General features: G+C 38.8%; 1 protein-coding gene across 2 annotated transcripts in view; it reads left to right on the top strand.

Moving 5' to 3' along the window:
- The first annotated feature begins 4343 nt into the window (after positions 1-4343).
- fancc (FA complementation group C) overlaps positions 4344-13477 on the top strand; it is a 38470-nt gene continuing 29336 nt past the window's right edge. For both annotated transcript variants that reach the window (XM_084946507.1, XM_084946508.1), the window contains exons 1-4: positions 4344-4520; positions 7367-7597; positions 13013-13100; positions 13236-13330. In XM_084946507.1, the coding sequence (XP_084802633.1) occupies positions 7400-7597; positions 13013-13100; positions 13236-13330 (381 nt within the window). In that variant the 5' untranslated portion in view covers positions 4344-4520; positions 7367-7399. The remainder of the gene's footprint in view (positions 4521-7366; positions 7598-13012; positions 13101-13235; positions 13331-13477) is intronic.

Here is a 13477-nt window from a genome sequence, read left to right as displayed (position 1 = left end):
GCCAGGGACCTTGTTCCAAACCCATAGTCTGATGTTTTTACAAGACTTACACACACACACACACACCACAATGCATGTGGAGTGATCAAGCACCGGTTGACCTACATGCTGGCCCAAGCAGGCAACGAGGGTGGAGCTGATGGCAAGCTTGTGGTGGTGGCTTATCATTTTAACTGCTGCTTTTTCTGGATGTTAGCAGATCCCAATATTAGAAACACATTTATATACTTAAATGTGTAAGATCGATAGATAGCTACATCTCACAGCCTGTACATACAATTTCAGCATTATTTTAAAGCTATTGAACACACATACTTAAATAAGCGCACACACCTGTAGTCACACACCCACTATAGCTTACACTCATCTGCACAAAACCACAGGCCTGGGCTTTCCTACCACAGAAATTCTGAAGTCTAATGTAGAGCCACTAAACCACTTTAAACATATTCCCAAATCAAACACACTGCATAGCTTTACTAGTGTGCACACATTCCATAGCTTGTACTTGAATATTCAGCATTAAAGGCTTACATTAACCGTTACTGGGCCACACATACACACATGCACAAGTCGTGTTGCAAGGAGTTCAAATACCAACATTTTACTCTTTTTCTAATGTTGGGATCCGTGCTTATGTACACAGACGTACATGCATGAACTCCCACAATGTATTACGTATGTTTAAACAACCGTTTCCTGGTGCAGAGTGCTAGGCTGCTCTGGGTCTGACTGGAGCCTCTGGGTGATTTGTCAGTTTGAGCTATGCAGATTAGAAACCCTTCACAGTTTTGGGTTTGGGTCCCAGAGTGTGTCCCTCTGGGACCCCTGAATTCCTGGCCATGCTACGCACTCTGCTTCACCTTGTGGACCCTTAACCCGAAGAAAATGTGTACACTCAGATGAGAACATAAGGCTATGCATGGAAAAGATGTATATTTTCAAAAGTGGACGTGCTGTCATATTATAGTCAGACAACAGAGTCACTGTTCCAGGACTCTAATGAGCGGATAAGTTTTTTTTTTCTTCTCAAAAGCATGAACAGCTAGATTAAACAAATGATTAGATTAAACAAATTATGACAAAATGACAGTGTGAAAACACAATAGATCACATGCAATTATAATTTATAACAATTTGGAAATCACATGGAATTCATTAAGTTAAATCAAATAGCATGACCGCCAGGCTTTGTTTTTCATTTTTCACTTTTTGTTTTTATTGGTCTGTTCCCTTAAATACTATTGTGTCAAGACTTTAGCTTGTGTACTCACATCCTCTTAGTAATCAGTCAGCATCTCATCACTTTGGTCAGGATATGATGTTTAAAATTGCTCTGTAATTGTTCTATAAATAAATAAACAACACAAGTAAGGCATTATTATGACAATAATCAGAGAACCAACCAAACCATAATGGTGTTATATTATGCAAGACTTTCAAACATTCCTAACATTTTTGCAGCCTCCTCTACTTCTTCAACAGAAGAAAAGGTCCTATTCTTTCTCTGACTACAGGTTCATTGTAAACAATTTACATTAACAAAATATCCAAATAAACCTTTACTTTACTATTTTCTTTACTTCTTCGTGAAGCACTGGTAACTCTTTATGCATACCACTTTAAACCTTCAAATTTCATGGTTGTTCGTTATACTCATATCAGAGATGGGCAGTAACGCGTTACTTGTAACGCGTTACTGTAATCCGATTACTTTTTTCAAGTAACGAGTAAAGTAAGGGATTACTATTGCAAAAACGGTACTTAGATTACCGTTACTTTCCTGTAGGAACGCTGCGTTACTAAAACCATGATTTTTTTGCGAGAATGTCTCATGACAGTGACGTAAGCGAGTGTGATGTTCGTGACAACAGCTGTGTGCAGATTAACAATGGATAATATATCGAGTGCGGAGAGAGGGTGTGTGCGTGCAGCGTTTAAAGTGTGGAAGTACTGACCTTATTTTGAGTTTGATTCCATAAAAAGTGACAAAAACATTAACGTCCGTTGTGCGTGGGAAGAAAACTTCTTTTTACAGCGAAAAAAACCCCTAAACAAGCACCAAGTGCGCTACCACGTAATGGGAAATTCACAGAGAAGCTGCCGTATCCTTCCACTGACCGCTGCGGCACACCTGCACCAGAGCACACCTCCATCTACCCTACTCCTGCTTTACAGGTGAAAATAGAGCAACAGGACCGCTGAGTCTTTGATTTTATTTATTTTCTGCTGTGTTTTACTTGCATCTATTTGAAAGACTGAGTGTAAACACAAAAAAAATATTTTATTTTATGTGCTGGAATGTGCAGAAAATAGGTTTAAATGTTAAACTAATTTCTTCAAGTCAGAGAATGTTGCATATAATTTAATTTTTGCTTGATGTATAAAGTTAAAAGATTAAAACTGATAAAACAAGTTAAAAAAAATAGACTTTTCCATTTGATTACATTTTGTATGATGGATTATGCAGAAAAAGTAGAATTGGGCTGAAAGATCTATTGCTTTATCACCTATTCAGGTTGTAAATCGTGTTTTTAAAAGTAACTAAGTAACTAAGTAATTAATTACTTTTGAAAATAAGTAATCAGTAAAGTAACGGGATTACTTTTTTGGGGAAGTAATCAGTAATTAGATACTGATTACTTTTTTCAAGTAACTTGACCAACACTGCTCATACTCAATATCCCCTACAAGCTGTGCGCATGCGCAATTACGCACTGCTGGCACGGTCTCTGCGCACAGAAAATCTGCTTTGCGCACACAAAAAAAATATCTAACCTGAATTGAAATTAAAATAAATACGTTAACAATTCTGTTTTCAGTGTTAGTAAGTGACTGGTTGCTCAGAACGATGCCACCTTATCCCATAGTCCAGCCAATAATGCCATTCACATTCATATCTATGCAGCTAATCAACGTCATTGACAGGCTATGACAGCATCCTTATGTGCCAATGCCGGTGTTTTAGCTAGCAAAGCGGCTGATGTGGAGTGAAGCCACGTTAACGACAACGTGTACAACCATTGGAGATGCATCAGGACAATTGATGGAAAAAGTGTGGACTTTATACCAGTTTTTAAATTATGTTGATAGGCCACGTAAAACCAGAGTTATGATTAAAAATATATATGCAATGTTTGTTTGTTTTTCCTGAATAATATCTTTGTTTATATTTACTGCTGGAAGAAACGGTAAAAACGGCGTTTTGTAAGGAAAGCGCTTGAAAGCACTCTCCGCCTGTGAGGAAAAACAAAACCCTACTCAAACTCCTCCTCCCCTCCCGTTTCCTATTGGTTCAAAAATGTACCATGTGGACCAATCAAAAAATGATATGGCAACATGACATTTAGATGTTTAGGAAGGGGGAAAGTTTTAGGAGTGATGGCAGTGTTTTGAGATGTGAGAGATTTGCAATGTGTAGCGTGTTTGGGGTCTAAAGTTGGTGTGTTGTCTTGTGTAGTTAGTGTGTAGTGTAGTCAATAGTTTCGTTGTGTGTGTCAGAACAATGAGGCGACTACTGAATGTTACAGGTGTTACAGGAGTGATACATCTCCTGTTGTCAGGCCTGCAGGTATCAGGCTGTTGTTCTCCTTTATCTCATAGTGGACAGAAATTATTTTTTGGAGTGGCACAAATAATTTGTGTGGCAAATTTGATGCAGAACAGCTGATTGTTCTGTAAATAGTTTGAAATGTTTATTTAAAAAAACAACAACAAAAAACCCCACCTTGGCTGCATTTTTAGGTAAACAGCTGCAAAAAACTTTGTTTTGAAGAAGTAACTATATAATTAATTGCCCAACATTGGTCATTATATACTGTATTTTGCAGACAGAGAGTTACAGGACTCTCTCCGAGACCACAGACTCATACTCATAATACAAGTCAGAGCTTTATAAAAAAAAAAGAAAAGAAAAGAAAGTTGTGTTTTCAAAATTGGAGTTCATGTTATTTTTACTTCCAATAGTGTTAACATACTGCACAGGTCATGAACAAGATTTTTTTTTTTTTTTTCATTGTAAGTGGGCTAAAGCAGTTAATTAAAAGAAGTCTAACATAAATGTAAATGCTGGAATTTGGTTATATTAATAAACCATGTAACTTGGATGGATTCGATGCTGGCGTGACCACAGTGCACACGTCTAATGTTGCTTACAGTGGTCCAAGGGACCGCTCAGGGAGTTTGTGTGTTTGCTCAGACACATGAAAAATTAGAGGGAACATTGCTCATACTTCAGTCTTTGCAGTGTGCCGAGGCCATTATCAGATAATATTTTAGCGTTCAGCCATATGACTCAATTTCCCATCTGGCAGTGCGGAGGGGAAGTTCGCGGGTGACGTCGAGCCCAGCCAATTGTCTTCTTCCATACGCGGAACCCCGGTTGAAGAGGGAAGTTCAGTTTGTTTTCATCGAGTCACAAATAGCATTCCTTCTTCTCCGAAGTCATAAAGAATGATTGGATACAGTTGACTTCTGCTCCGTGGAGATTTTAGTCTAACGGCTATACGTCTCATTTACAGGCAAGTCGTAATTTGAAACTACAGGAGCAAATTGACGTGTGACTGTAGAGTGGTTTAGTTAATTAGCGAACAGCTGATATACCAGGAGTTGCGGGCTACGAAGGAAGAAAATCAGCGCTGGGCTCATGCAGCAGTATGAAACCGATTGGCATAGGAGTTGTAATTCGAAGTTATTCTGTGTGTTACCACTGAAGTGACAACGTTTCAGCATGTGTACCTAAGTGCAGAGCGGCAGAAATACTGACATCATGTGGTGTGGCGTAGTTACTGCATTCAAGCCGTTGAGCTTCTGTGTTTGGAAACTGACAGGTACAGCTCAATTTGTGGGAGTACCTGCCTTTATTTTGTGTTTTACAATAAATTTAATGATTTTGGTGGTTTAATTATTATTATTAATAGATCACTTTGGGAAGTAGCGATGTGTTGCTGAAATTAAAATTATATTAATGGATTGTCAGTACCAAACTCTCTTTGGTTTCCACTTAGTTTTCAGCTGCAAAAAAAGCATGGCCCTTTTGTAGAAATTCTTTGCGAATTACAGATGAATGAAGATGTTTTGCTAGCTAATATATTAAGTATGAGAATGCTTTGTTGCAACCCAACTAATAAGCCTTTTTGCACAGTTGAACATTTTGCAGTTGGTGAGGTGAAAGTAATAGCATATAATTCACATAATTTTCCACTTATTAAGTTACTCCATGGCCCTTGTTGCTTTGTCTACACTGGTTAAAATTAATAAATGCATTACTTTGTTATTCTAAACTCTTTAACAAAACTAATATTGTGACAGCCCTTCTCAGTTATTCCAAGTGTTTTTAAATATGACATACTTGAGCATACAGAAGTAAATTTGCCAGAAGTGATGTTTGACTGATTTGATTATACTGAAATAATGTCAACAATCTCATAATTGGAACAGCAAACGCAGAGTAACCCAAAGTCCACAAGCTTAGTTTAACAAATCTTCAAAGAAAATATTTGACCAGTCACATCTTGTTCCTGCTCCAAAATGTGTTCAGCCAACACCAGAGCTGCTGACGAGTGTGTTTGTGCATGTACATATTTCTTCTGACATGCATTTGGACCAACAACTTTGTGTGACCACAGTTTTTAGCATGTTCCTGTGCACAGGTAGCTGCCTGTGTGATAGAAATTGTGGGTGACATCATTACTTTTAGTTATTAAGCACGTAGTTCTTTTTCAATTCTACTTTACTGAAAAATGGAGCCCCTTAGACACAAGTCAACAAGGGGTGTTTGTTCCTAATTTGGTCTGGGGTTTTTTTCCTGCCTGAAAATGAGTATTTATATATTCACATCAGCGAGCCATAGGGGCTTTCCAGCAGAGATGATGGCAAGACATTAAACAAATCGTGTGTAACGACGTGATCATAAAACACAACTCTGTGGTGTCCCACGCAGACCCGTCATTATGGCAAAAAACAACAAATACACACACCATTCTCAGCAGGCTATTTACAGACATGAAACACATCCTCTCACACACACACACACACACACACACACACACACACACACACACACACACCCCACACACGTTTTTTCTCTCCCCGTCTTCATAAAAGGTGAAGAATGTGCTGTTTATTTTTCAGTAGGTTGTCATGAATGTGTGTGTGAGTAGGCCTGATCGCCGAGAGGTTATCATAATCGGATTTGCCTCAATTTATTTTCTGCTTGTTGTAAATTCAGCTTGTTATTGGATTATCCCCCTGTGCCACCTGTGCTACAAAGTTTTGGAACACATATTAAAGAAGAGCACAGCAATAACATTGGCAGATTGAAATTATTAACTGATATATTTGGATTAATGTTTTAAATACAGGGCAGCACGTTGGTGTGGTGGTTAGCACTGTTGCCTCACAGCAAGAAGGTTCTGGTTTCAAAGGAGTTTCCGTGTTCTTTCCCTGTCGGTGTGGGTTCTCGCCGGGTAATCTGGCTTCCTCCTGCAGTCCAAAACATGTATTTAGTGGTGTTAACTTAATTGATAAATTGCCCATAGCTGTGAATGTGAGTGGGAATAGTCGTCTCTGTGACAGACTGATAGCTTGGATACCCAGTAAAAATCCCAGTAGATCAGCAGTTTAGGAAATCTCAGACTAACTCGCCTGGCACCAGCAACCATACCATGTTGAAAGTCACTTAAACCACCTTTTTGATGATCTGTTTCAACAGGTCATGTTGAAAAATCATCCAATCACCCAAGTGACCTTTTAAGAGACTGTAGAAGTCACTTGGTTGTAAACTTCAATACCAGCACATAATGTATATTTAGTGCACCTCTCTTATGTAACACTGCCTCTGGTCTTTCTGTCCATAGGTAAAGAAAAATGTTTTCCATTTTTGTTTACCCTGTCTCACAAAATCACATTGTGTACTGTGCATCTTTGGGATCATATAGGTTTGTCCAGGGTATTTTATTCTTTAAAACATGAAAAACCATGTTTGTTTAAATATTTCAAACCTTGAATAGCCAATGTAGCTAACTAATGATCACTGGATTAGTATGAAATGGACGAGATGAGCATGCTTATAATCCCTCTGGGTCGGTATGTCCAAAATGCACAGCAATCATTTTAAAACAGTTCAACACTGTTTACAGGTTAAATGTCTTGGGTGGCCCAGTTCCACAATACAAAACAGAATTTCTTTAAAACATTTAGAGATTCTGCTAATATACTTTAAATCATTGCACAAAGTCAAGATCATAAATGTAAAAATAGTATATAAATGAAAGTACCAATAAAAATGATAAAGAACAAATTATAAGATACTTTCTGTGTAATATTTGGATTTGACCTTTTTTTTTGTTTATCTTTCCACTCTTAGCTCCTCAGTAAATTTTCATTGACCAGCAGCCAAATGTCTGAGCAGCAGCCACTGAGCCAGCCCCTGCAAACTGAAGAGCCATTGCTGAATGACCAGGAGATGCAGTTCTGGCTGGACAAAGCAGTGGCATGGGGCCAGGCTGACAGTCCGGACATGCAGAAAGACACCTGCCTACATATGAGCAGACTCAGGGATTTCCTCCAGCAGCTTCTCACACAAGTGAACAGCATGGTAAGCACAAAAAGTGTACAGTGGGGCCCATGTGAACTTTGTCAAGCTGCAGGTATAAGCCTGAGGTGTACGTTTCTGACAAATGTGGATGGTCTTGTTCCTACACCAGACTTCTTAGATGCTTGTTCAGTCTGATTAAATGCTCTGTATATTTTAAGAGGTGTGCTTAATGGGCTCCAAACGCCTTATCTGATGAAATAGAACAGAACAATTAATCAGCTAGGTTGAACAGCCAAGCAGCCATCTGAATAACAAAGCACTAAGTTAGTTTAAAAATCACGCCCCGTATGCGAGTTCACTCCCTTTTAGAGCCAGGGCATGAACATGAGTCCATCGTTAGGAGCCCGCTAACAGAAGCTGCTCTGTGCTGTGGACAGGCTGTGTATGTCTGGCTGGCAGCACTGCGATGTTGAGTTAGTCAGGTAATAGCCGCACTGGGACCTCCAGTGCTAACCTAATGTATCCCAGTATCAGGTTCAGCAAATTTGGGAAGGAGACAGGATGGCTGCTGTGAGATTTCGGTGTTTCTATATGGTCATTTTGCCTCGTTCCAGCTTTTTCTCCTCTCACGGGTTCTTGTGACCCGCTTTTCTTGCAAAAGGAGTCCTCTCATGAGTCATAGTGTCCTTTCAGGATCTAATTTGTGATGCTATATACTCCATATGTTTTACCGCAACACTTTGATAATAGTCAGAAACAGTCCCATGTCTGCCTGTCTTTCTTCTTCCCTGTTGGTTTTGGGGTTAGAACCATTTTTTTATAGATATTTTTCTCTGTCTTTCTTCTTTTCCGTTAACATTATTCTGGGTATATGTCATGCCGAGGTGTCAGTGTGTGTAGAATGATGGCACGGATTCAAAGAGAGAGAATGGTATAGCTTAATTGGCTTGAAATCCGTTTTACTGGCAGTTGGCTCATAAAAGACCAGCTGAGGATAGCCTGCTTCTTGGCAGCATTTTACATCCCTTGATGACTTAACAACTTTCTTGTGGCTTATGGCCTGAGATGAAAAATACTCCAAGTTATTGTTAATTTCCAGGTTTACACTTGATTAGAACAGTGGAGGATGTTGCCTTGCATAATGGAATAGTTGCATTTTAGGAGGTATGCGTTTTCACTTATCGAGATCTTGGATGAGAAGACCACTGCTGCTGTCATCTCTATCCATCTGGAGCTGCAGCCAGAAGACGGGTTAATTACCTTAACAGCTAGTGTGACTGTATCCATCACTGTGATGTTGCTATTTTGCTCCTACATTTTAGAAAGGATGAATGAGATTAATCAGCTGCTGAGCTGGCATTTGGGTGAATTTTGGAGGGTGCTCAGCTAGCTACATTCCCCTGTTTCTAATCTTTATGCCAAGACGAATTTTGGCTCTAGCTTCATATATTCATTGTTTTATTTTATCCCTGAACAAGAAAATAAGCGATCATATTCACCTCAAATGTCAAGTGTTTAAATATGTGCACCTGCTATCTGTTGTACAAGTCCTCTTTTAAACATGCCTGCTACACTACAGATGCATTATTACATCACTCCTTAAAGGAGTTGATCAGAAAATCCTGGACCACTAAAGTAAGATGAAGGGAGGATGTTGTTGGGTGTACTTGTAAACACAAGTATGTAATTTATCACAATATAAAATAATAGGTATCATATCTATGATATAGCAGCAACTCAGTGCATTTAGGAATGTAGGCATGGTCAAAGAGACGTGCTGAAGTCCAAACCAAGCAACAGATGTGTGGTGGATATTTTCTTGGCATTGTTATTTTATATATGTTATATATTGTTGCTGACCCTGTCCATCCCTTTATGGCCACAATGTACCCATCTTTTGAAGGGTGATTTTAAAAAGCCTGATTTTAAAAAAGCTCAAATCACCTCAACCTGGTTTCTTGAACATGATGATGAGTTTATTGCACTCAAATGGCCTCTACAGTTACCAGATCTCAATTTAATGGAGCACCTTTGGAAACAGGAGACTTTCATTATGAATGTGTAGCCAAAAAATCTGCATTAATAGCTATATGCTATCATGTTCAATCTCTGAAACACCTTGCTGAGTCTCATAATGGAGTTCTGAATGAATAAACAGGTTCAATCTGGTTCTAGCAAGGTGAACTTAATAAAGTGCCTGATGAGTGTATATTTATGTGATCAACATAGCAACTTTGGTATTTATTGTCAAGGCTATTGCGACTGTGGATCAATGATGTCAGGGACAAAAGTGTTACCTCACTTCTCTATAAACTTGTCCCATTGGCTGCTTCGCTTGTACATAATCAGTCACTTCTGTCTGAGATGTCTGTCCCTAATCAAAACAAGACACATGGATGCAAACCCACTTCACAATTAGGGACAAGGTTGACAAGGCTTTGATGCTGATTCTTGCTTTGGTAGTCTTAGATAATTACTTTGTTCGCAATGGCTTACTCTTGTGGGAATTCAGTCAGTGCAGTCACAGAGTATGGTGCTGTTTCTATTGTAAATGAGCATTCCTTTTTAGTTGCACCAGCAGCATGCAAAGGCTCATGTATATGCCCACAGACAACATTTGCCATGGGTTGTTGAGCTGATGGTAAGGCTAAGTGTGTGTGAGAGGCTGAGTTTCACACGGCGTTGCTGGTTTTGTTAGGCATAGTTGGGGTTTTATAGAAACTCTGATTGGCCTATTATCATCATGCTTCCCATTAATGTTGATCTCATCCCCTTGAATGAGTCAACTCGGTCTCCTTGACAGTCTGGTGATCCTTTTAAACACATCAGCCTGATGCTGCCTTATTTTTTTCCTCCCCCCACCTGCTTTGAAACTTCTGCATTTGTTTTCTGATTGATTCTGGTGGAAAGAGCACTATTGATGCATAATGGCTTCGAAACAAACGTTCATTTTCTCTTTTTTTACTGCTTACTGTTCACTGTAAAATAATATGCAGCAGTATTAGTAACTGCTCTTATGTGCTGTTGATAAAAAAAACAAAACAGGGTGGTGTGTTTTTTAAATGTGCAGATTTTTTTTTCTTAAAATACCAAGATAGTTTTTTGTTCCTATTTGTTTTCTTTTGGGTCGTATATCACCAGCTGCTTTTTCCCCCTCCTCACAAAGCATTGCTGTTTGTTGGAAGATTTCAAAGTAGCTCCCTATTAACTTAATTCATTGGAGGCTGCACTCGGCTCTCACTTTCAGACATGGCTGGTTTTTTCATGTTGTTTTGTACACTAAGAAACGTAAACCTTCTTCTTCTTCTTCTTAATAATCCACAGCATGTCTCATGTCCTGTCTTCCTCCCCTCACCCCAACTGGTCGCGGCAGATGGCTGCCCCCTTGAGGCGGCCGTTGTTTTGATTTGGTGCTATAAATACAATTGAATTGAATTCTTGATATCGTAATATCACACTTTTTTAGTCATGTAAACATTTGTACACATTCACACCAGTGTGTGAATGTGTGTGTGAATGAGTGAATGACTGAATGTAGTGTAAAGCTCTTTGGGGTCCTTAGGGACTAAGTAAAGCGCTTTACAAGTACAGGCCATTTACCATTTATTGCGGACAGTGTGATATGGCATAACCCTAGTTGTGGCTGTATCTGATGCACACATTGACCCGGCATGTCCCAGGCATGTTCAATAGGAGACTTTGCTCTACAAGGTTAGTCAATGACTTTAGAATAAACAGATTTTCGACAGTGGATTTCTTTGAACTCTCAAAATAATTCACCAGAGAAAAAGTTATGTAAACCTCACATGCAACAACCTACCGCAAAGTGAACTTGGGCCGGATTTATATCACAAGACAAAACAAAAAAGCGGGTAATTGTTAATTGGACAATTGGAACAATAATCACTTTGTTCCAATTGTCTTTTTTCCTGTAAAAGCTGGAAACTAAAGTCATGCAAAAAACAGAAAGTAGAATTTCTTGAGTGCACCTTGTGTCTACCACCATCTGTACTTCTGTTTGAACCAGTGAGCAAACACTGCATTGTCTATTGCATTTCCACACACATTTTTACTCAGAGTTTTAGATTTGAACAGAACCATAGTAAACCTCTCTAACTGCCTGTTGATCTGTTTTCCAGATTAATTGTTTGTCATTCAGCTTCTCCAATAAACAAATTATTTCAGCCCTACATGGGAGTGAAGTAAGAGCAATTGTCTTTGATTAGGCAACAGCACGCTGCTTCAATTACATCTGGCATATGTCAGAATCACTGTGTGGGATTTTTCTGCTGTAAAGACTTGCTGTAGAGTTAAATTAGCCCAGAGGTTAAATGTATGATATAGTCTGTTGATATGGGCTGAATAATAAGAAATTTTGCACATGCACGTAAACATGATTCCTGCTCACATGTGCAGACATGCTTATAAATTTAAGTCATGCGTCATCTCTTTGATCTGTTTTCTGCATGTCGCAGTGCGGGCAATCATGTTGATGTAGCAAACCCATAAAATAATAAGTTAAAACAACAAAAGGAGCGTACACCTGTTTATTTATATGTATTTTTCTTTTCCAAATCTAAGCTCAAAGCCTCAGTCTCCAGTTTGAATGAAAATTCTGCCTTTGGTTAGCAAAGGTAAAATTAGAATGAATTAAATTTGTGACAGATATATTTCTTTTTTGCTAAACTATAAGTTAGGTCTGGATATTGTTAAAGAGCCATTTGTAGAAGTTGTAAAACTAGTTCTGGCCTTAAAAGATAAGTACTGGGACAAGCTCTGCTTTATTATTGTTCATATGAGGGTGTGGGCAGTGTTTTTTGATATTCCATGAAATGAAAATGGATATAAATTAAAGTTATAAGAAGTCAAGTGTAAAAGTCATTCCAGTTCAAAAGCAGCATCTGCTGTTGCTCCAAACATCTCTGGATGTTTTAATTGGCTGTGAGGTGAAATATATCACATGGTCTGTTATTCTGAGCTGGATAAACAAGCACACACATGAGTACTTAAACCCTTACAGGTATCGCACCCTTGACCAGAGCCCTGTTTTGCACTGTGTTCTGTTTTCTGTATCTATCACTGTTGAGTCTATGGAAGGAGTTGTGACATGACCATAACAAAGGAAACAAGGTGATGCGTGAGCAGTATACTGTACAGCTGTGTATGTGTCTGTTACTCAGCTCAGTTCTAATTAGGAAGGATTGTGATTATAAGATTCTTCTAATGTTTAATGTTATGACAAAGTGTTGCTAGGTTAAAAGGACAAATGAAACAGGTGACGAGGTGCAAACATCTGTAATACAGTGAAACAATGAAAAGATATTTCCTTTGTTGTCCTTCTTCCATTTGTGTCATATTTCCATCCTATTAGAAACATATTTCTGCGTGTACCTTCCCAGAAGTAAGAGAGTATTGAAAATTAAAAACATGTACAGTATAAAGTCTTTTTTTTCTCTCCCTCTTTCTGCCTCTAAGAGCTCAACAACAGAAACCATGAAGAGGCTGCCCTTCTTAGGCCAGCTTTTGGGTCGGCTGTGCTGGAATCCTTATGTCACCGTGTGTGGTGAGTGGAGCTTCTGGACAACTTGCACTCAATCGCTAGTGGGTTTCACATCCCCAAAACAGACAAAAGTAATAATGATGGTAATCATTCTCACATGGTGTATAATGCGTTATGTGGTGGTGTATTTTTTTGCAGATACAAGCAGAGGGCTGCTGCTTGGGTGTCTTTGCGGACTGCACTCAGAGCGTCCAAGCAATGCTGTGGAGAAAAAAGCCAACCAGTGGATACGGGTACGCACTTAGCATTTTAAATCTTTATCAATGGCTCATTCAGGTTACTAATAAAAGTTGGTCTGACTTTTGATATGTTTTGAAGATGGTCACAGTTTTGTATATGGCTCAGTACTTTTTTCAGTATATCTGTGACTGTTTATGTCA

The sequence above is a fragment of the Perissodus microlepis genome, chromosome 12 (genome assembly GCF_051167445.1).
Source record: "Perissodus microlepis isolate ML-2025 ecotype Zambia chromosome 12, ASM5116744v1, whole genome shotgun sequence".
Taxonomy (NCBI): Eukaryota; Metazoa; Chordata; class Actinopteri; order Cichliformes; family Cichlidae; genus Perissodus; species Perissodus microlepis.
Note: the sequence above shows the minus strand (reverse complement) of the source record. Positions and strands in the feature narration are given on the sequence as shown.